Source organism: Podarcis tiliguerta (genome assembly GCF_965153285.1).
Source record: "Podarcis tiliguerta genome assembly, chromosome: 9".
Taxonomy (NCBI): domain Eukaryota; kingdom Metazoa; phylum Chordata; class Lepidosauria; order Squamata; family Lacertidae; genus Podarcis; species Podarcis tiliguerta.
The window spans coordinates 20576814-20598807 of NC_139542.1; the positions used below are offsets into that span (position 1 = coordinate 20576814).

Here is a 21994-nt window from a genome sequence, read left to right on the forward strand (position 1 = left end):
TCCAGGCGGACATTTTACCTTCCAGGACTTTTCAGTAGCAAAATCATACATGCAGGGAGGCACAAATGGTTATGCAAAGCAGCAAATGTTCTCTTTCACACATGCATGTGCACACACACAATCTTGGAGACAAACACTTGCTCAAGCAATGCTAGTTCCGTATATACACATTCCCAGCATTGTAGTGGGTGATGACAGCAGGAGAGGCGGAACAGCCCGGGCGGCATTCTCCGCCTGAACTGGAGAGGCAAGGGAGGGCACTTTGGTGTAAGCAGGGAGGGACTCATTTTTCACTTCCTCATTCACTCCAGGCAGCAGCAGAAGCAGCAGCAGAAACAGCTTGCTTGCATGCTTGCTTGCATTGTAGAGATTTCCTGTTGTCCACAGAAGGGAGGCAGAAGCCGAAGCAAAAGGATGCCCATTCGTTCCCCACCTCCCACCTCTTTCTTCCTCTGGCCAGTGGTACCCTGAAGAGGAGCCGCAACAGGTGCTACGGATGGGCATAGCCGAGATGGAAGAAAGGAGGATGAGCTACCAGCAGGATCAGCGCCACCACTTGGGGCACAGTAATGTAGAAGAGGAGCTTCAGAATCTAGGGTGAGAACAAGTAGCTGTGCGTAATTCCAGCAGACAGAGGAACCCTCCATTCCCAGGGAAGCTCTGAGAAGGCTGAGAAAGCCTGCTGACATTATCAAGCTGATGTTATGACACCAGAGGTACCTTTCCTGCTGACCCTTGTCTGCTTTATTTCTTTAGTGCTAGCTCACATGATAACACCGTGCAATAGGCTAGGCAGACAGGAACAGTTGTTTTGCAAGCTGACACTCCTGTTTGCTCCCTTCCCCACTTTTGGAAGTAAACAGGGCAGGTGTGTTTCTGTGCTGGGAGTTGAAGCTCTGAGCCTTGAATTTAAAAATGCATGAGTCTCTCGGCCTTACTCACATCACAGAGTGTTTGTTGTGGGGGAGGAAGGGAAAGGAGATTGTTAGCCGCTTTGAGACTCCTTAAGGGGAGTGAAAGGTGGGATATCAAGTCCAAATTCCTTCTCCTTTTCCTTCTTCTTCTTAATTGCAGGGCCTTGGGTTCAAGCCTCATGTTGGGCAAAAGATTCCTGCATTGCAGGGGGTTGGACTAGATGACCCCAAGGTCCCTTCCAACTCTACAGTTCTATGGAAGGGCAAGGGATGAGAGAAAGTGTTCAGTTAGGGATACTTAATTACTTGAAACTCCTTCAAGAACCATCTTTTGCACTGCAGGTTACTGTGCATTCAGCCTCAATAGAAGTTCCTCAATTGTTCTTTAAGTGAGATAATGCTGTGTCACTGGTTATCGGCAATATTGTAGCATTATCCAACAGGATAACACTCCTAGAATCCCATACTGCTTTCCCTCAGTGACAAAATATTCAGTCAGCCGGTTTAATTGTGTATTCAGCCTACAGACCAATTATATAAAGTATTCAGAGCTAAGCACACATGCTTCAGATAACATGACGAAACATTCTCGTTTGATGTTGCGAGAATGCAGTTTCTCTACAAGAGATGTGCTACTTGATGAGAAAACTTTTGGATCCCCTTCAACAGCTGAGTAACAACCACTGTTACCTATCTCCAGTCCATAGTTTGGGTTTCTGCTCTCCAGTCTCCCATGTGAATACTTATCTCCCATGAACACAGAGAGCAACTTTGTGCCATTTCTGGCTATTGGTCCATTTTGAGAAATATTGTTTACTCTGTCAACAGGTCTCCAGGGTTTTTCATATTGCTGACTACCTGATTTATTTATTTTAACCAGAAATGTTAAGATCGAATCTAGAACCTTCTGTATACAAAGCATGTAGTCTACCATCAAGCTATAGTCTATCCCCATGGTTGGCCATAACCACTGTTAATGTTACATTTGCATCTAGGATAACTATGGTTTGAGCTAACCAGGACTGCCTACAGCAATTGTTTTCAAACCCACCTGAAATTCTATTTTCAAGGTATAGTTAGGAGGCTATTGGCTTTAACCATGGTTTGCCTGATAGAGACAGAACACTAAACTATGGTTCTAGATAACGATGGAAGAGAAAGGGAAATCTGAGCACAAGAGCAGGGCAGGATGTGGTGTGAGGGTATGGAGGTCTGTGGCACACTCCTGTTCACCATGGTAGGGATATGCGGACTGTCATTTTGAATTAAGTCATTCCTGTGTGACTGTAAATCACTCCCCTCCCCAATGTTCCGCAGCCTCTAAAAGTCCTTAATACCAATTGCTGAGGGGCAACAGTGAGGGATAATAATTGACTGATTTTGTGGTCTTGTCATAGGACTAGCTCAGGGGTCGGCAAGGTTTATCTTGCCTGGGCCGGATCAGTCTTGCGGAGATCCCTCCATGGGCCGGACTGCGTGCCTGCCCACTATTTTGGGCATCTGTGCATGCATGGATGCAATTTCCAGTGCCACGGAAGCAAGTCTCCGTGCTGCCACAGTTTAGCGCAGCATGCGAGTGGGTGGCTCAGTTCGGGGGCGGCTCGTGGGCCGGTCAAACAACCTCCACAAGCTGCTCCCGGTCCATGGGTCTTAGGTTGCTGACCCCTGGACTAGCTAGACCTTTGTTCCGATTCAGCAGCTGGGCTCTTCTTGTGTTTGCCTGGATAAATAGACCCCTAAAGAAGTGTAGCACTAACAGCTAAAGCCACACAAACAGTATCCCTAAAGGTGCAGTGTGTATGTGTGTTCTTCACCATCAGATCTGCTTCCCTTGTGCTGATGTCCCGAGTCTTAAGTAAGTTACATTTGCCATGTAGCCAGTCGGAAAAATGTACAGGAGAGACATTGTGCCTTGTAAAACTAAAATAGAGTTCTCACTGAGATGCTAAACTGTCTCAGACATTAAGGTTTCTCTCTCTCTCTCTCTCTCTCTCTCTCTCTCTCTCTCTGTGTGTGTGTGTGTGTGTGTGTGTGTGTGTGCCATAAATGAGGATGTGATTATGTGATTTCTTGTGAAAAGAGAAAGGGAATAAAAGTCTGTGGGTCAGAAGTTCCTAAGATTCAGCAGTTATTCACAACACTTTTGGTTTTCTTTGAGCAACTGTGTGGGGGCAGGGGGCAGAGTCTGACGTTGGTTTTCCATGTTGAAAAACACAAGGTGGTTTCTCCCTGTACCGTATTTTCAGTTGTATACATAAAAGGACAGAGAGGGAGCTTCCAGGAGACCTCATTCATCCTGATTTGTTTGCAAGGAGATTAGGCGACTTAATGAGATTAGGCTATTTAATAAGCATTCACCCTGATTTATTTGTGAGGTTTGATGTTGTGTCAAAACAAGTGTTATCTCCCACTTTCTAGTGCATTTCCCCATCCCTTCTTGCAAAAGGTCTGACCTTTCGGGGAAGCAGATTTGTTGCACAAGACCTCCAGATCGTCTAAAACTGTGCAACCTGAACTAGTTGGTTTGAGATTGAATCCCACCTGTTAATACCAACAGTCTGGAAGCGCCCAGAATTTAGAAGCGACAGACTATGTTTTATCTGAATAGCTCAATTGGTTAGAGCGTGGTGCTGATAATGCCAAGATTGCAGGTTCATTCCCCATATGGGACAGCTGCATCTTCCTGCATTGTAGAGGGTTGGACTAGATGATCCTCAGGGCCCCTTCCAACTCTACAATTCTATGATCTCACTGCAACCCTGCTTCAACTAATGGCAGACTAGCTTTATTACACAGGGGGCAGAAATTGCTCTCTGTTTTTCTGGAGGAACAAAGTTAACAAGGAGATACTATGGGAATATGGAGTTGTTAAAGCCAGAACGAAATAAAGGCTGTATTTAAGTGATTTTAGGAATGAAGAGGGAGTTAGTATATAATTAGGCATTTATGAGTCTGGGCACTTGTGTCTTTGGTATGAGCTGAGAGAGCATTTTATTTATGCTTTTATTTCTCATATATTTATTCCAGCCTTCAAAGAAGGATTGAACATGTTTGTGTGGGGAAAGCTTTTAAGGAGATGTCATGCACACAAGCAAATAATGGTAATGTAATTAAACATCACAGGTATTTGCTTGTGTAAAGCCACCGGTCATAGTTGTCTTGCTTGGAGTGCTTGTAAGTAATTTGGAAAACAGAAATTTCCAACACCTTCTCATAAAAGGCAATAGAAACAGAAGTCTTAGGACACTTTAATGACTAAAAAGACTTGGGCTCTAATCCACAGACATTTACACAACAATAAATCCATCAGTCTTGAAGGTGTCACACAGAATTCTTTGTGAGAGTGTTCACCTCCTGTGGTATGTGTACCATCTTCAAAGTGTTAACTTAAATGGTTCATAGAAAAAAGTATCTTTAAACGGCTCACAAGCTGTTAAGAGGATTTCATGCATTCAATGTAAGGAATCTCAGGATAAAGATTAGGGCTCAATCAAGACCAGGGGTTTTTTCTAGGTGGATTGCGTTATCACCAATTATTGCTGCTGTAAGCAGTTACTGTGCTTAGCTTTGCATAGAAATGTCCCAGGCTGTATTTTTTTGGACTTCTGGCCTCACTGTTTAGACTTCTTTTATATCCATGGGTGCATGGCACAATTGCTTTTGGATACAAATGTTCATTAGTTTGTTAAGCTGAATTGAAAGTGGCTATTCTGTTGTTTCTAAAATGAGGAAATCTTTAAAATCTTCTTAGAAACTGCAGTGACATCATCTTGGCCTCAGCAACTTTTCTGTAGAGCAGCAAGGATCTCCTGATAATGCTTTAACTGAGGGTTGATCTCTACAGCTGCTTTTGGACTGAACTTCCCATCTATGCTGACTTCTGTTTCTTTTTTGTCAGTGGGTAGAAATGGCAGAACTGACCAAATGAGGAAACACTAAACATATTGAGCTCCAAGTTGGGTACAAGATTCCTGCATTGCAGGAGATTGGACTAGATGGCCCGCGTGGTCCCTTCCAACCCTACAATTCCATGAAACTTTGCTGACAATCATCTTCCTGGTCTCAGCAATTTTCCTGTGAAGTAGCAGATAACCATTTGGAGCTTAATTTTCCATCTATGGTTATATTTTGTTAATTTTGTCTGTTGAATTGACCATCCACTACAGATTAAGATTCTGGCTTTAAAAAATTGTTGTTGTTTAGTCGTTCAGTCGTGTCCGACTCTTCATGACCCCATGGACCAGAGCACGCCAGGCACTCCTGTCTTCCACTGCCACCCGCAGTTTGGTCAGATTCATGTTTGTAGCTTCGAGAACACTGTCTAACCATCTCGTCCTCTGTCGTCCCCTTCTCCTTGTGCCCTCCATCTTTCCCAACATCAGGGTCTTTTCCAGTGAGTCTTCTCTTCTCATGAGGTGGCCAAAGTATTGGAGCCTCAGCTTCACGATATGTCCTTCCAGTGAGCGCTTTAAAAAATATTGTCCACTAAATCAACAACTAGAATCATACCAGACAAGCGCTCACATGCTAGCCTTGCCACCCCATCATTCATGAACTGATGTATGTATAGAACACTTTTGACTGCAATTTACATCATAAAATATACAGTGGTACCTCGGGTTACATAGGCTTCAGGTTACATACGCTTCAGGTTACAGACTCCGCTAACCCAGAAATAGTGCTTCAGGTTAAGAACTTTGCTTCAGGATGAGAACAGAAATAGTGCTCCGGTGGCGCGGCAGCAGCAGGAGGCCCATTAGCTAAAGTGGTGCTTCAGGTTAAGAACAGTTTCAGGTTACGTACGGACCTCTGGAACGAATTAAGTACTTAACCCGAGGTACCACTGTACTTCAAGACCACTGCTGCCCTCTCTTCTTAGGGTCTTATATCTTTAAACCACACATTGATTAGGCAGACCTTCAAAGAGAGGACACCTTCAAATGAGGGATTTTCCTCTGTAAAGTAGAATACATGGTTACCTTAACAGTCATGCACAATGTGAGAGTAGCATGCAGGGGTGAAAATGGGCACATTTTGACCGGTAAGTGTGTGTGTGTGTGTGTTTATTTATATACACATGCATACATGCACACATTGTCAGGAAAGGTCATGAGTAAAATATATCTAAAAATACTCTGATTTTATGGTTATCAGAGTGGGATTTCTGAACCAGAAGAGGTACATAGCATTGCTAGAAAAGGAGATGAAACTGAATTGCTTAAGGCACCGTCGTGTTTGATGAGACCTGAGAGGTATGTGTGAAGAGATGTTGGCCAATATTCAGAGGCAACTCATGCAACCCAGAGAAGTTCTAGGGAACAACCACAAACACGTTCTTTCACAAGTCAGTTTCAACAGCACATGTAAACACTGCGAATGAGTCATAGATGGTCTTAGCAATATGTTCAGAGACAAGCAATAATTTTAAAAGTGTGCCATGTTACTTCCATGTAATTAGTGCCACTGCTGCTTTCTCTTTCCATTGTTTCGTCTATAATTATATGCCAAGTCTTGTACATGAGGCTTTGCTGACTCTCAAAGGCTGTCAATGTGGAGGGTTCTCTAAGATCAGCGTTTGTCTCTGGTATCATATGTAATGAAGATACTTGATAAGAGTCTGGTGATATGCCTACCCTCAATCAATTACTTCTCTTGTCATTGCACCATCCAACTAGATCAGGGGTCCCCTCCATGGACCATCAGTGAACTTAATTCAGGTTGTCTGTGGCATGTCTGTGGATTTGTGGTTGAAGATGGGAGACAGCACATCAATTGCATTGAACAGCCATGTTGATTTTTAATTGCATTTTAACTGCTTCTCACTTTTATGTTGTATTGTGTTGCATTGCAATCTGAATCTCATGAAATTGCAATTGGTGCATCAAGCAGGAAAAAAGCACCAAGTTGTCCACCATTATTTTCCATTAGCCCATGGCAGGGGGAAGTTTGGGAACCACTGAACTGAACCATAAGAAATTGTTCAACTCCACACCATATATTTATCACCTAGGTAAAGGTAAAGGACCCATGGATGATTAAGTCCAATCAAAGGCGACTATGGGGTTGTGGTGCTCATCTCGCTTTCAGGCTGAGGGAGCCGGTGTTTATCCATAGGCAGATTTCTGGGTCATGTGGCCAGCATGATTAAACCACTTCTGGCACAACGGAACACTGTGACTGAAGCCAGAGGGCACAGAAACGCCGTTTACCTTCCCACCACAGCAGTACCTATTTATCTACTTACATTGGTATGCTTTCGAACTGCTAGGTTGGCAGGAGTTGGGACAGAGCAACAGGAGCTCACTCTGTTGTGGGGATTTGAACTGCCGACCTTCCAATCGGTAAGCCCAAGAGGCTCAGTGGTTTAGACCACAACGCCGCCTAAGCTAACTTTTTTTGAATGAACCACAGAAATCTGGCTGCTCAAACTATGATGGTTGCAAAATCTAACATGCACATGTCTCCTCTAAATACAATTAAATTCCACAGAATATCAGGGCAAGGCTATATCCAAATCTAGATCTGTAAGTGTGTTTTCCAGCTCAGGGTCCCTGATTTTGGGGGCTAAACTCTGGTATGCAGAAAGTACTCTTTGGTGAGGCCTTCTCCTCTTGCCTAGTCAACAATCTAGAAGCTTCACAATACCTGCCATTTGCAGGGAAGATGTTGAGTTGAGTGTCTTATTTCTGTCTACACTTCAGAAGGGATCTAAGGCTTGAACCCACACACTGTCAACTTAAAGCAATGACTCCCCCAAAGAATTCTAAGAACTGTAATTCACCCCTCACACAGTTCCAGTTCCTAGCAACCTTAACAAACACTTCTCAATATTCTTTGGGAGAAGTCATGCGCTTTAAATGGATGCGACTACAGCGTCTGGTAGCTCATTAGGACCAGCCTCAAACTACAGATTTTATGATTTAAGCCCTGGAGACCCTGCCACAAGGACCCCAAGATTCTCCAGATTGCCCCATCTCTCCTGGTCAAAAATGATCATGCAATTTCAGTGATGTGGGTTTAGCCACTTCCGCCCTACAGAGGAGGTGGGGTTGTAGGCATCATGGCCCCAACACGTGCAATTGGGGGAATCCCCGGGCCGTGTCACCCCCTGGCCGGCCAATCGGCCGGCTCTGGGGGCATGATCTGCCTTATTTAACGCAGGGCGGCCGGGGGTCTCCCTCTTTTGCCACCTCCAGCTGTTCCTGTTTCCACCCTCTTGCCCTTTAAGGTTTTTCGTTCCTTGACCTTGCTATGGACCTTGGTTGGTCGCCGTTGAGGTGCCTGGTAGGATTTTTTCCACTTGGCAAATTGGCACCGGCCACTTGGTTTTCGCCTACCTCGTAGAAAATCATCACAACTTTCTTGGTATTGGCGGTTAGGCATTAGTATTGGTATTGTTATGTAGATGGAAGAGGGGAGCAAGCGCCATCACCTGCCCCGCTTATTGAAGGGTAGTCCGATAAAGGATTCCGAAGCCTGTCTGAAGCCTATGGAGGTGAGGGCCTAAGGCACGCCCCCGAGCGGTGACCCCAGGGAGTTCCTAGTTGATGTGCATCAGCAGGACTCCCCCTACTGGTGGTTAACCCTTCCTAGACTTCTAGCGGATGGGCTGAAGCTGGATATAGTCGGTTAGGACCAATGCCTAAGCCAATGCTGCTCATCACCTGTAACCAATAAAGTTGTGGCCTTATTTAGCCCATTAACCTTAATAATTGTGTCATGAGTCTTTATTTCCACTGGGGGGGGGGGGGAACTCGCCACACAACCTGGGAAACAGGCTAATTTGCATCGGAAAATGTTCTGCTTGCACTGGGGAAATTTTCTAATGCCCTAAAGGGTGACCTAGCTTGGCGTGCTTTTACTTGTATTCAGCAAACAAAGCAAAAAACCTGGAAGCTGCCAAGCTTGCCTAATAGCGTATCTGCAGTTGGCATTCATTCGTTGTTACCAATGAACTTATGCAATGGAAAATTTTCCATGGGGAACATAGAATGCTGGGGGGAGGGGGAATCCTTTGAGTTTCCCCCATACAGCATCACAACTTGTGCAAAGGGGTAGAGTCGAAGCTTTACTTCCAGAATGTCCCATGTTAAAGCCCTGGCATCTCCAGTTTAAAAGATCGGGTTTAGGAAATACCTGCCCAAAGATCTGGAGTCATCAGTGACAAGCAATACCTGGCTAGGTGGAGTACAATTCTGACCTGGTATATATAGGCCTTGCCCATGACAGAATGGCCATAGAACACATATGTTGCATGCAGAAGATCTGTTTCAGTCTACGGTAGCTGACTGTGGATGTCCCCAGTCGGAAACTCGAGAGAGCCATTGCCAGTCTGTATAGACAGTGCAGAGCTGCATGGACCAATGCTTTGACTCTGTATGAGGCAGCTTTGTATGTTCCCATCTTCCATGTTCTATGTTGGTATTTTAGAACAGCTCTGTTGACACACAATTTCTATTTTGAACCTCTTCTTCCAGGCGTTTTCCTTCTAAAGGGGCAAAGTGGCTCACTTTCCTAACAACCTCAATTCTACACCCACGCTTATTGCATTCTCCAGTCAGGTGCCTGATGTAACTTACTGGGATCAGTATAAGTTGATGTGACCTGATCCCAATAAGTTGCATCAGACCCCCCACTCGTCTTCCTTTTTAAGCTGCAAATAAGACTTAGCAAAGTTGCCAAGTGCAATTAAACACTGTATTGCTGAATGCATTTTGTGGGAAGAAGGATGACCTTTGTTTTATCAGAATAGCTGTCCAGAGAGAACTGGCCAATTCTGCTCCTGTTTTCCCTTTGTTGAATTTTATTTTGGGTTATGCATACCTGTTTGTCTAATTTGTACATAGTTACTGTGTGAAAGCAGTTAATAATTTTGGCCTCGGCAGCTCCCCAGTTGCATGCCCTCTCCAAAGGAGCTGGATAGATTTAAATGCATGTGCCAAATTGTATAAGGTTGTGATCCAATGCACATACTCGGGTGTATGTCCCACATGTATAGCCTCAGGTGTTCACTGCCACCACTCTGCTGGCAATGTTCCTGACAATGCACGTTTATTCAGGGCAAAGCTCCACTGTGTTCACTGATGCTTAAAGATAAAGGGACCCCTGACCATTAGGTCTAGTTGCGGATGACTCTGGGATTGCGGCGCTCATCTCGCTTTATTGGCCGAGGGAGCTGGCGTATAGCTTCTGGGTCATGTGGCCAGCATGACTAAGCTGCTTCTGGCGAACCAGAGCAGCGCACGGAAACGCCGTTTACCTTCCCACCAGAGCGGTACCTATTTATCTACTTGCACTTTGACATGCTTTTGAACTGCTAGGTTGGCAGGAGCAGGGACCGAGCAACGGGAGCTCACCTCGTTGTGGGGATTCGAACCACTGCCCTTCTGATCGGCAAGTCCTAGGCTCTGTGGTTTAACCCAAAGCGCCACCCGCGTCCCTCTCACTGATGCTTACCCCCACATAAATATGCTGACTGCAACATTATATGTTTTGGGCACTTGTTTTTGCCAGAATGTGTCGTCCCTTTGCATTTCCTACTGGGTGGATTTGATTTAAATCAAATCGATTTAAATCATGATTTAAATCACTAGTCAGTAAGACTTGATTTAAATCATTTTTATTTTTTTTACAGAAAGACTCATTCTTGGTGGTATAATCTTAATATTTACAACCAGAGGAAGGTTTCATTTTTGGAATAAATATTCAGAGTAGTTTTTACAATTATCAAAAATTACTGATTTGGTTATACTATTAGAAATACATAGACAGATACCTAATTATGAAATTATTGTGAGGTTTAATAAGTTAACTGTTTACATGTGGACAACTTTTCTGCTGTACTTTACTGGAAGAAGAAAAACAATCATTTCCTTAATAGCAATTTAAACAATTTATTTAACTAATGCAGTAACATTATAGCATATGTATCCATGTTTGTTAACTGATGTGGTTAAATGTTGCTGTTGTTTTAAAAACCTTAGACATGAAAAATTTAAAACAAATCCTTGTTTCCTGATGAATAGATTTTGGACTATACTGTAACTTAAATAGAAAACTATCTTTAGAAATATTTTTCCTCCAAAAACATTTTATTTTAAAAATCTGATTTAAATAAAAAAATCTGATTTAAATACCCCCCCCCCCGATTTTTTATTGATTTTTTAAAAAAGTCATTTATTTTTATCCACCTTGATTACCTACCTTCCCCACTATATCTGATCATCCTCATCCTGTTATCAGATCATCTCAGAACTGCTCTTTAACTGCTTCTCATTCTGGAAATTTCTTAACTAGCTCACAACATATGTTAAGGATGGCCCTGTGATCTCCAAACCAAGGAGATAAGTAACTATAAGTAACTAAACAACCTTTAGAAGACATCTGAAGGCAGCCCTGTATCGGGAAGTTTTTCATGTTTAATGTTTCATTATGTTTTTGTATATGCTGGAAGCTGCCTAGTTAGATGGGTGGGGTACAAATAAAATGTTTATTATTATTACAGTGGAACCTCGGTTTTCAAACGTCTCTGCTGTGGCGGAGAAACCCTCTCCGGCACCAGGGGCGGGGCGAACCGCCCGGTGGCACACGTACGATGTCTGTACTGCCTGCACACACACAGCATCCCGTACGGAGTGCGCATGCACGGCAGCCCGTGCACTCCGTATGGGATGCCACTTGTGCGCGCTGTCCGTACGGGCATCCGTACAGGCTGCTGCTTGCACGGCAACCATAAGTGATGCCACATGGGCTTGTACATGTATGGCATCCTGTACGGAGTGCACATGTATGGCAGCCTGTATGGTCGCCCATATGGACAGCGCGCAAGCGGCGCCCATACTGACTGTGTGCGCCCTTGGCCGCTCTACAGCTGGGGGGAGGCAGGGGCCATCTTGTTAACCCTTCCTCAGCACCCCACTTTGTATACCCCTGCGCCTCCGTGGTCTAACGTTTTAGCTTTCGAACACCAAAAACCTGGAAGTAACTGTTTCGGTTTTTGAACGATTTTCGGAAGCAGAATGTGCCACGCGGCTTCCATTTTGAGTTTTCCTATTGTACTGAGGCTTCCGCTTTCAATTTTCGGTTTTCAAATGTTTCGGAAGTAGAATGGTCTTCAGGAACTGATTACGTTCGAAAACCGAGGTTCCACTGTATTTTCTTTCTACGCGGTCTGTGTCGGAGTAGCTTCTAATCTTAGTATTTGTTGCATGCTAGAATTTTCATTTCATTTATTAGATTTATTAGTCACCCAAAGGTCTCCAGGTGACTTACAGATAGATAGAGATAGAGATAGAGATAGAGATAGAGATAGAGATAGAGACATAATACATATTACCATAGCGGGAAAAGTATGGGTGGGTAGGGCGGAATCATATAATACATTAAGATTTCATATAACATCCATTAAATAAAGCATGCAGTGATACCTTGGTTTACAACCATAATCTGTTCCGGAGGTCTGTTTGTAAACCAAAACAGGTTGTAACCCAAGGCGTGCTTTCGCCAATGGGGCCTCCAAAAAATTTTGGTTCGTAATCCAAAAAAAAAATTAGGTAGTAATCCCCCAAAAAGTTGAAAACCGGGACACACACTTCTGTGTTTGCCATGTTTGTAATCCAAAACGTATGCAAAACCAAGACGTATGCAAACTAAGGTACCACTGTACTCTAATAATAAACAAAGCAATACTCAGGCCCACTAATGAACAAATAATAAAAAACCTCCCCTCCCCCTAATCCAACAATCGTTCACATCAAACCAATAACCACCATTCAGTTTTGTTCACATGTCTTATTTAGGGTTCTCTGTGTTGAGCTTAACCCAGTAGCCCAAATTCCAATTAAGATAGGACAAATCTATATGCCTTTGCTTCTTTTACTTCCACCATCCAGGAACCTGGAATCCTTTTTCTTTGGCAAGGCCAGCAGCCAACCCTGCCACTATATGTTTTGGACAACTCCATCAGCCCCAGTCTCCACCAACATCTGTGTGGGCTAGAACTGAATGGACTTGTAGTCCAAAACATCTGGTTGGTGAAGGTTGGTGTAGACTGACAGGCAGCAACTTCTCTGGGTTTCAGACTTGCCTTCCCAGTCTTAGCTGAAGAGTCAGCCTAGACCCTTCCACATGTAGATTATGTGTCCTTACCATGACACCACAACCCTTGATGAGCACATTTCTTCAGACAACACAACACTAAATTGTGTTACCTTATTGATAGCACAACAGCTTGTGATTTATTAATTTTTTAATGTTGTGAGCTGCCTCAGTCTTTGTGTTTATTATTACCTTTATATTCCAGCTTTCCTCCAAGGAGCTCAGGTTAACATACATGGTTTCCCCAACCCAGCCCACTCCATTTAATCCTTACAACAACCCTGTGAGGTCGTTTGAGCTGAGTGACTGGCCCAAGTCCACCCAGCAAGCTTCATGGCTGATTTGGGATTTGAATCCTTGTCTTCCAGAGTCTTGAAGAAGCAGAGTACAAAAGTGACTAATAAAAATAACAGCATATTTCGCAAATGCATGTAGCCTCATTTTGGCTTTTTTTAAATGGCCAGGATTAATAGTTTCGATGGTTTTGCTCCCTAGTTCGTTACATTAAGGGATATTGAATTGGGTTAATGAGCAAAAATGGGAGCTGGGTAGGGCTGGTTTCAGGGGCACCAGGTTGAAAAAGGCTGGGCTATGGTGTGAATTGAGATAAAGTCATGGGCATTACCATATATAATGGTGAGGACAATGGCCACATATTATGTATTTATATAAAATACCAATATTTGTAAAGATCTTCCAACAACAACAACAACAACAACAACAATTAATAATAATATTCTGACCCTCAGATTGCTAATGCCCTGTGCAAAAGATTGATATTTATGAACACTACTGCAACTTTGGTCCCTCCTTCTGTTTCTACAGCTCAATTACACTGGTTTTATATCTAAAACATCTTGCATTTTACTGCCTTGCTTGGGTCACTAGATGCCAATATGTAGTAGATTATTGAGGTTGGCTGCATGCAGAGGGGTGTGTGAAGTACCAGTATATACGTAGCTCAGCACAGCAGCATTTCTGGCATGCTTCATCTGTCCAAAAGGGGAAGTGTAACAATAAGATGGCTTCCTGGAAAAAAAAGACTTCAGGAAATGCAGATTTAGAAACTCGCCAAGACGGTTCGAGAATGTCTTGTGCAGTCAAAACCACTGGTTTACACATGGACGCACAGAAGGCACTTTAACCTGACCTTTGACAGGTAAAGCATTTTTGTTTCGTTCATCCCACCTCTTTTGCCAAGTTTATACTACAGTGGTACCTCGGGTTAAGTACTTAATTCATTCTGGAGGTCTATTCTTAACCTGAAACTGTTCTTAACCTGAAGCACCACTTTAGCTAATGGGGCCTCCTGCTGCCGCCGCACCGCCAGAGCACGATTTCTGTTCTCATCCTGAAGCAAAGTTCTTAACCCGAAGTACTATTTCTGGGTTAGTGGAGTCTGTAACCTGAAGCGTATGTAACCTGAAGCATATGTAACCTGAGGTACCACTGTATTTGGTTCCGTTTGGAACAAATTTACTTATTACTAGTGCTATTTTTCTAGAAAAAGAGGTGCTGCAACTAACTATGAACGCCTCCCTTTTTCTCTTATAATGACAATGGTGCCCACCTGAGAGAGAGAGGTGCCAGAACTCACCTGAGGTCCAGTGAGTTCTGGCTGGGAAAAAAGCCCTGCTATATCTATCTATCTATCTATCTATCTATCTATCTATCTATCTATCTATCTATCATCTATCTATCTATCATCTGTCTATCTATTTATTATTGTAGTTGTATCCTACCATTCCTTCAAGGAGCTCAAGGTTGCATACGTGGTTCTGCTCCTCTCCATTTTATCTTCACAGCAACTCTGGGGAGGAGGGCAAGAGGGAGGTCTGAATGGCTGTCACTGACCCAAGGTCTCCCAGCAAGCTTCATAGCCGAATGGGGAGTTGGACTCTGACCTCCCCGGTCTTAGGCCAACACTCTAATCACCATACCATACTGGTTTTATCATTATAACAGTTTTATCTCTTTTTATAACTGTATCTTCCATTGCTGTAACCTGCCTGGAGTTACTGGGTAGATAAGAAAACATATGAATAAGTAAAATCAGGAGCAGCCCAAACGTTGCAGAGAGAAAGGTGACTGCGCCAGGCAGCTGATTTAGGGTGTCTTGAAAAGGTAGCAGGTTGTTAGGTATTTGTTGTCATTTTACAGCCAGGAAGAGATGTGGGGTGGGGAGTTGTTTGTAAGGTTTTCTGTCTCGGGTGCCAAAATTACTTGGCCAGTCTTGGGTATCACACAGCTTGCCTTGGGATGGGGGTGGGGAGGCGAGTAGCAGGATGTGCTTCAGGCAGCAAAATGCCTTGAACAAATTCTTAACACTATCCTTGGCAGATTCCTTTCTTTCAGCCTAACCCACCTGTTAAAATAAACGATAGCGAACTTTGCACATGGAAAAGCATACCAATGGGGTGGTGGTGGGGCGAACAGAACAATATTGGATAGGGATATCATAAAGTCTCTGTGTGTATCTTTATATCTAATCTCTTACTCCTCCACTGCCTGCAAAAAAGGGCGTTCAGACATTCAAAATTCTGTGTCAGGAAAAGTATATTATTTTGTATAAATTTTCTTGGGGCTCATGGGGAGGATGAATAATGAATACAAAAATAAAATTATTAGTATCGGTATTCCTGGGTACCAGTCTGGGTTTGTTGATCAGCTTCTCCACTTCATTGGGGTAGGTTTTGTCGTTTTAGAAATCCCTGGTATAATCATTAAGTTGGAAATCTCTGTTGGATGGGTCAGTCACACAGATGTTGTCCTATTATAGGGCTTGTTGGCTGTAGATGATAGATTTTATGGTGAGTGGGTGGAAGATGCACCCAGGTAGATATGTGGAGTGGTTGGTAGGTTCCTCTTTTAAAGTGATCCTTAGATGTCCTTTGTGTAGTTGCTCAGTAGTGTCTATATGGTAGACATTTCTACACACCAGCCCAATCTCCAAGCGGTGAGAGATTCCAGGTGTTCCAATGCTTGCCTATATATATATATATATATATATATATATATATTGGGGGGAGGAGGGTTGGAATGAAGGGCAACAGAGGCTATAAAGGGGGGCAGAATCTTCCACTGCAGACACAGCTCACAAGTTGCCCATACAAAGGAAAGGAAAGAGCAATTAGGAGTGCACTTAGAATGTGCTCCCAATGCTTTTTTTTAAAGTTCTTTAGATGTTATGGTGATTCCAAGTCACCATGGCGTGTGTGTGTGTGTAGGGGAGTTGGTGAAGTTCAGGATTCAGCCTAGTCAGATCCTGTTCTCCTCCCCTTATCTATCATCTATCTATCTATCATCTATCTATCTATCTATCTATCTATATCTATCTTTATCTATCTATCTATCATCTATCTATCTATCTATCTATCTATCATCTATCTATCTATCTATCTATTTCAGATCATATGTGGAAATCCTATGGCATAATAAATAATAATAATCTTCCTCAAGTCTCTGTTGCTTTTGCTGTAACAGAGTAGCACAGCTACCCCCCTGAAAATTTGATCTTATGAGATTTTCATAACAGAAAAGTCTCTCCCCCCCCCCCACTTTAGCTTACAATACAGTAGCTAATGGATGCTGAACTTTGGTGTTTTGTTAGGTGGTACCATGACAGTCTTACTCGTCATGCAGCAGAGGCACTTCTTCTTTCCAATGGCAGTGATGGAAGCTACCTCCTAAGGAAGAGTGATGGCAAGGCTGATCTTTACTCTCTCTCAGTAAGGTACAGTATCTTCACTATCCCTTATGTCATCCCATACTGTTGAGATCAACAGTTGTGACCTTCCTTTCCTCCTCCTCCTCCTCCTCTTCCTGTTTTTCCTGTATTTTTGTTGGAAGCTGCCAAGATTGGCTGGGGCAACCCAGCCAGATGGGAAGGGTATAAGAAATTTATTTGTTGTTTTTGTTGTTGCTAATATGATGATGATGTCCCATCTCTGTTGTATATTTGGTGTCTGGGTTACGACAGACAGGGCTTTTACTGTAATGGCATGTGACTATTCAATATACTCCCAAATGAGATTGGCCATCATTGAATGCTCAATGCTGAGCTGGCTAGCTTTGAGAGCCTGGTGTGATATTGATATCATCCATCTACCGACCTACCTGTCTGCCTGCCCACATACCTATCACTTCTATCTACCCCCATCTAGCCCCCCCCCATCTACTATATTTTATGCTCTATAAGACTCACTTTTTCCCTCCTAAAAAGTAAGAGGAAATGTGTGTGCGTCTTATGGAGCGAATGCAGACTGCGCAGCTATCCCAGAAGCCAGAACAGCAAGAGGGATTGCTGCTTTCACTGCGCAGTGATCCCTCTTGCTGTTCTGGCTTCTGAGATTCAGAATATTTTTTTTTCTTGTTTTCCTCCTCCAAAAACTAGATGCGTCTTGTAGTCTGGTGCGTCTTATAGAGCAAAAAATAGGGTGCTTTCCACTGTGGTTGCTCTGTATGCCATGGGAACAACAATAATGGGACAACAGAAAATGAAACCGGACTTGCTGAAAATGGGCAACTAACAAACTTGTGATTGGTGGGATGCAACAGGCAGATGGAGGGAGGCTGTAAAGACAGACTATGAACAAACCGCTCATGCATACAAAGGGTTGTCTTCTCTGATGGCTCACCTGGTGTCTTGATATTTCCATAAAATTTACTATCCTTCCTGAGCTAAGAAGAATGCATATTTCATGTTTCAACAGCCTTATTTTTGTTTCAGAGCAAGGGATTCTGTGAAACATTTTCACGTGGAGTACACTGGGTCTTCATACAAGTTTGGTTTTAACGAGTTTCTAAGCTTGAGAGACCTGATCATGCACTTTGCAAATCAGCCTTTAATTGGCAGCGAGACAGGTAACTAACATTTGCTTATCTATCCATCTAGCTGTTAAAAATATTTTAGATTATATTTGTTAACCTGAGTTGTGTCTGAGCTAAGTTAAGAGTAGATCTATGGAAATGAATGGACTTCTGTTGTTGTTGTTGTTTAGTCGTTTAGTCATGTCCGACTCTTCGTGACCCCACGGACCAGAGCACGCCAGGCACTCCTGTCTTCCACTGCCTCCCGCAGTTTGGTCAGACTCATGTTTGTAGCTTTGAGAACACTGTCCAACCATCTCGTCCTCTGTTGTCCCCTTCTTCTTGTGCCCTCAATCTTTCCCAACATCAGGGTCTTTTCCAGGGAGTCTTCTCTTCTCATGAGGTGGCCAAAGTGTTGGAGCTTCAGCTTCAGGATCTGTCCTTCCAGTGAGCACTCAGGGCTGATTTCCTTAAGAATGGATACGTTTGATCTTCTTGCAGTCCGTGGGACTCTCAGGAGTCTTCTCCAGCACCATAATTCAAAAGCATCAATTCCTCGGCGATCAGCCTTCTTTATGGTCCAGCTCTCACTTCCATACATCACTACTGGGAAAACCATGGTTTTAATTATACGGACCTTTGTTGTTAAGGTGATGTCTCTGCTTTTTAAGATGCTGTCTAGGTTTGCCATCGCCTTTCTCCCAAGGAGCAGGCGTCTTTTAATTTCGTGACTGCTGTCACCATCTGCAGTGATCATGGAGCCCAAGAAAGTAAAATCTCTCACTGCCTCCATTTCTTCCCCTTCTATTTGCCATGAGGTGATGGGACTAGTGGCCATGATCTTCATTTTTTTGATGTTGAGCTTCAGACCATATTTTGCGCTCTCCTCTTTCACCCTCATTAAAAGGTGCTTTAATTCCTCCTCATTTTCTGCCATCAAGGTTGTGTCATCTGCATATCTGAGGTTGTTGATATTTCTTCCGGCGATCTTAATTCCGGCTTGGGATTCACCCAGGACTTCTGTTAGTCATGTCCATTAATTTCAAGAGTTCAATTCTGAGTAGGAGCTGAGTATCTCTTTATACACTTGGATATTCCTTTGTTTTATTAGTTCTGTTCTTCTTCCCTCTTTTAGGATATGACAGAATCCACCTATTGTGCGGAAGCACAATATGTTGTTTATCAGGGTATAGTCAACAGGTATTTTGGACTGCAGTGCCCACCATCCCTTTCCATCTCTGCTCTAGCTGAGGCTGATGGGAATTGCAGTCCAACCAGGTCAAGCATTCATTTTTTCTGGCACCCCAAGATCCTACTGATTGGGTGGTGGCATCAAAAATGAAATGAAGTGATATGAAACAATAAAATAGTAGACACAGCACTGCAGTGGGTGGGGACGTTAAACACTCTCAGCCGAGTCCACAAGAGGGACTTTAAAACTATGGAAAAATACATGCCCTATAGGGCATTCAGCAGATGAAGACACTCCCTCATGGCAGCATGCAGGTGCTTTGTTAAGGCCGCCCCCCCAGGCCCTGGCACCTCTTGGCTTCTATGGGTTGGACCCACAGGTTCCTCCGAGGGAAGGACTCCTTCAGCCAGAGGGCAGCTCCTCCCATTGAACCCAACTCTGTGTTATCCGAAAACTTATGTTTTCTGAAGGCTGCAACCCTATGCACATTTGCCTGGGAACAAATCTCATTGACATCAATGGGGTTTATTTCCATTCATATCAATGGGGTTTTCTTATGGGGTTCACTTCACAATGTATAGGATTGTGCTGCCAGTAGATTCCTGATGCAACAGTTAGTCTGATTATTATTTTTTTACAAGCATTGTTGTATGTATTGCATTTTGGATCAAGAATTTATCCTCCTTTCTTAATATTTACATTTCAATAGATCTTATCAGATTAATGATGAAAGGGGTGATACAGAACCAAGAGTAGCCCCTGGGTCTGGTGTTGGTGCAGTTTTAAAAAGCCACTGCTTTCCAGACCAGAAAGGGTTTAATCTCTTGAAGTGTCATATCTATTTCCTGACATGAGTGTTAAACCCCCATTGACTTGGCCCGGACTGACTCAGTGCCCTGAAACTTGAGCTCTGTTGTTAAACAGCTCCTAAATAGGTTTGTTATTTAACACAAGAGGTGACCGAGGTCCTCTCCCCCCTGCAATGCTTGGTATTGGTCCAGATGGAAAATAAAGGCTCCAATTATCAACTGATTAGCTGGCAAATAAGATTTGTGGGGACTGAAATTCAAGAGCACTAAAATATCTGGCTAACCTGAAAGAAGCAGAGCTGGTCAAGGACTATGAGCAGTCCTGGGCTCTAATTCATACTTTGACAGAATCCTTCCCCTGTGGCCTTTGTGAAGGGGGTATCCTTTTCTGAATCAGCTCCCTACATGCCCACATTGGTTTTGTTCAGATTTTGGGGTTTAAAGAAAGATCCATCTGAGGATTCCTTTGCTTGGTGAGAGGTTGGTGGATGTGGGACATATACCAATGGCCTGCTTTAGCATGCCCTAACTACTCCAGGGACACGGGTGGCGCTGTGGGTTAAACCACAGAGCCTAGGACTTGCCGATCAGAAGGTCGGCGGTTCGAATCCCCGCAACGGGGTGAGCTCCCGTTGCTCGGTCCCTGCTCCTGCCAATCTAGCAGTTCGAAAGCACGTCAAAGTGCAAGTAGATAAATAGGTATGGCTCTGGTGGGAAGGTAAACGGTGTTCCGTGCGCTGCTCTGGTTCACTAGAAGCGCCTTAGTCATGCTGGCCACATGACCCGGAAGCTGTACGCCGGCTCCCTTGGCCAATAAAGTGAGATGAGCGCCGCAACCCCAGAGTCGGCCACGACTGGACCTAATGGTCGGGGGTCCCTTTACCTTTAACTCTACTCCAGTCCTCTACTCAGCCCTGTCTCTCCCTGTCTTTGCATGGTCTGGACCACCATAAGTCCTATGTGTCAGGAGTGATTTCACCTTCCTGTCATTTATCCTTTTCTTCGCTGGAGAGGAAGAACAATCAACAGTACAAATATAATTCCCTTTCCCAAAGCTTCCCAAGTTTATTGCTTCCAGAAATAAAACCAAATCTCAAGCAGATTTGGGGGTTATGCAGGGAAAGGAGAGGGAGGGTAAATTCAATTGCACAAGTGGAAGTCTTTGTGCAGTTGGGACTATTTCGGATACAACCCGTTATAGGTGGGTGAGAGATCACCAGCCCCTATTATACTTGCCTGGACATTAAGTTCTTCATAGAAGGCCCTTCTCCAGTTTTCCCTACCTAAAGGGGTGAAGTGGATGACTATTAAGCAGGGGGCCTTTTTGCTGATTGTGATTATAGAATGCCCTCCCCAATGAAACTTGTCTTGTGCTTGCATTAAGATGCTTTTAGCATCAGGTGAAGATGCATTTAATCTCCCAGACCTTTTAGAACTATGTTATTTTATCTTGGAGCCGTTGATTTTGGGTTGATTTTAAAAGCTAGATTATATAGTAATTGGTTTATTTTTGAATGACTGAATAAAACTTTATTGCTGAAAGCCATAGGTCACCACAATATAAATAGAACGAACAATCATTTCAGTATATTCAGCAAACAAATATATATAGAAAAAGAAACAGAAAAATGATACTTCCCTGCCCAATGTAAATCCTTCATCCCTCCCCTCCATTGTAAGCTGTTAAAAATACAGCAGAATAAATGCCTATCCCACTTATACACCCTAATTCTTTTTTGATTAACCTTGCACACAATTGTTCCATCCTTGCCCCTCCACCAACTCTCCGGCCATCTGCTAGATCCATTAACAGTTAAGGAGTTAATGCCGCCTGAGATCAGTGAATCTGATCTCCAGTGTTGAATGATAGACTTGCCCAGTGGCTTACCAGCTCCCTAATCAGATTCTGCGAGCTCTGTGAAGCTCCTTTCATGTGCCTAAAATGGACAGTGCCACCAGCTGGAAAACAGGCGTTGAACTTCACAGTACCACTTCCACTTTGCTTGCGTCTGTGAAACAATACTCAGGAACAGAAGGTTGACACTTGAGCTAAATAATTCCCAAGATCATAATGCAAGCGATCCAAATTCCGCAAAGCCTGGGAGATTTAAAAAACGGCTCAATAGATTAAAAATCTCAAACCTTCCTTTGCCCAATTAAAATTCTGCGAAGCT

The 21994-nt window shown here is 43.5% G+C and overlaps 1 protein-coding gene across 2 annotated transcripts in view; it reads left to right on the forward strand.

Annotated features, from left to right (window-relative positions):
• The first annotated feature begins 288 nt into the window (after positions 1-288).
• The window catches only part of DAPP1 (dual adaptor of phosphotyrosine and 3-phosphoinositides 1), a 29191-nt gene continuing 7485 nt past the window's right edge, over positions 289-21994 (forward strand). The window contains exons 1-3 of one of the 2 annotated variants that reach the window (XM_083456844.1): positions 289-597; positions 16621-16743; positions 17740-17873. In XM_083456844.1, coding sequence (XP_083312970.1) covers positions 497-597; positions 16621-16743; positions 17740-17873 — 358 coding nt within the window. In that variant the 5' untranslated portion in view covers positions 289-496. The remainder of the gene's footprint in view (positions 598-16620; positions 16744-17739; positions 17874-21994) is intronic. The other variant, XM_083456843.1, reaches the window with a different exon arrangement.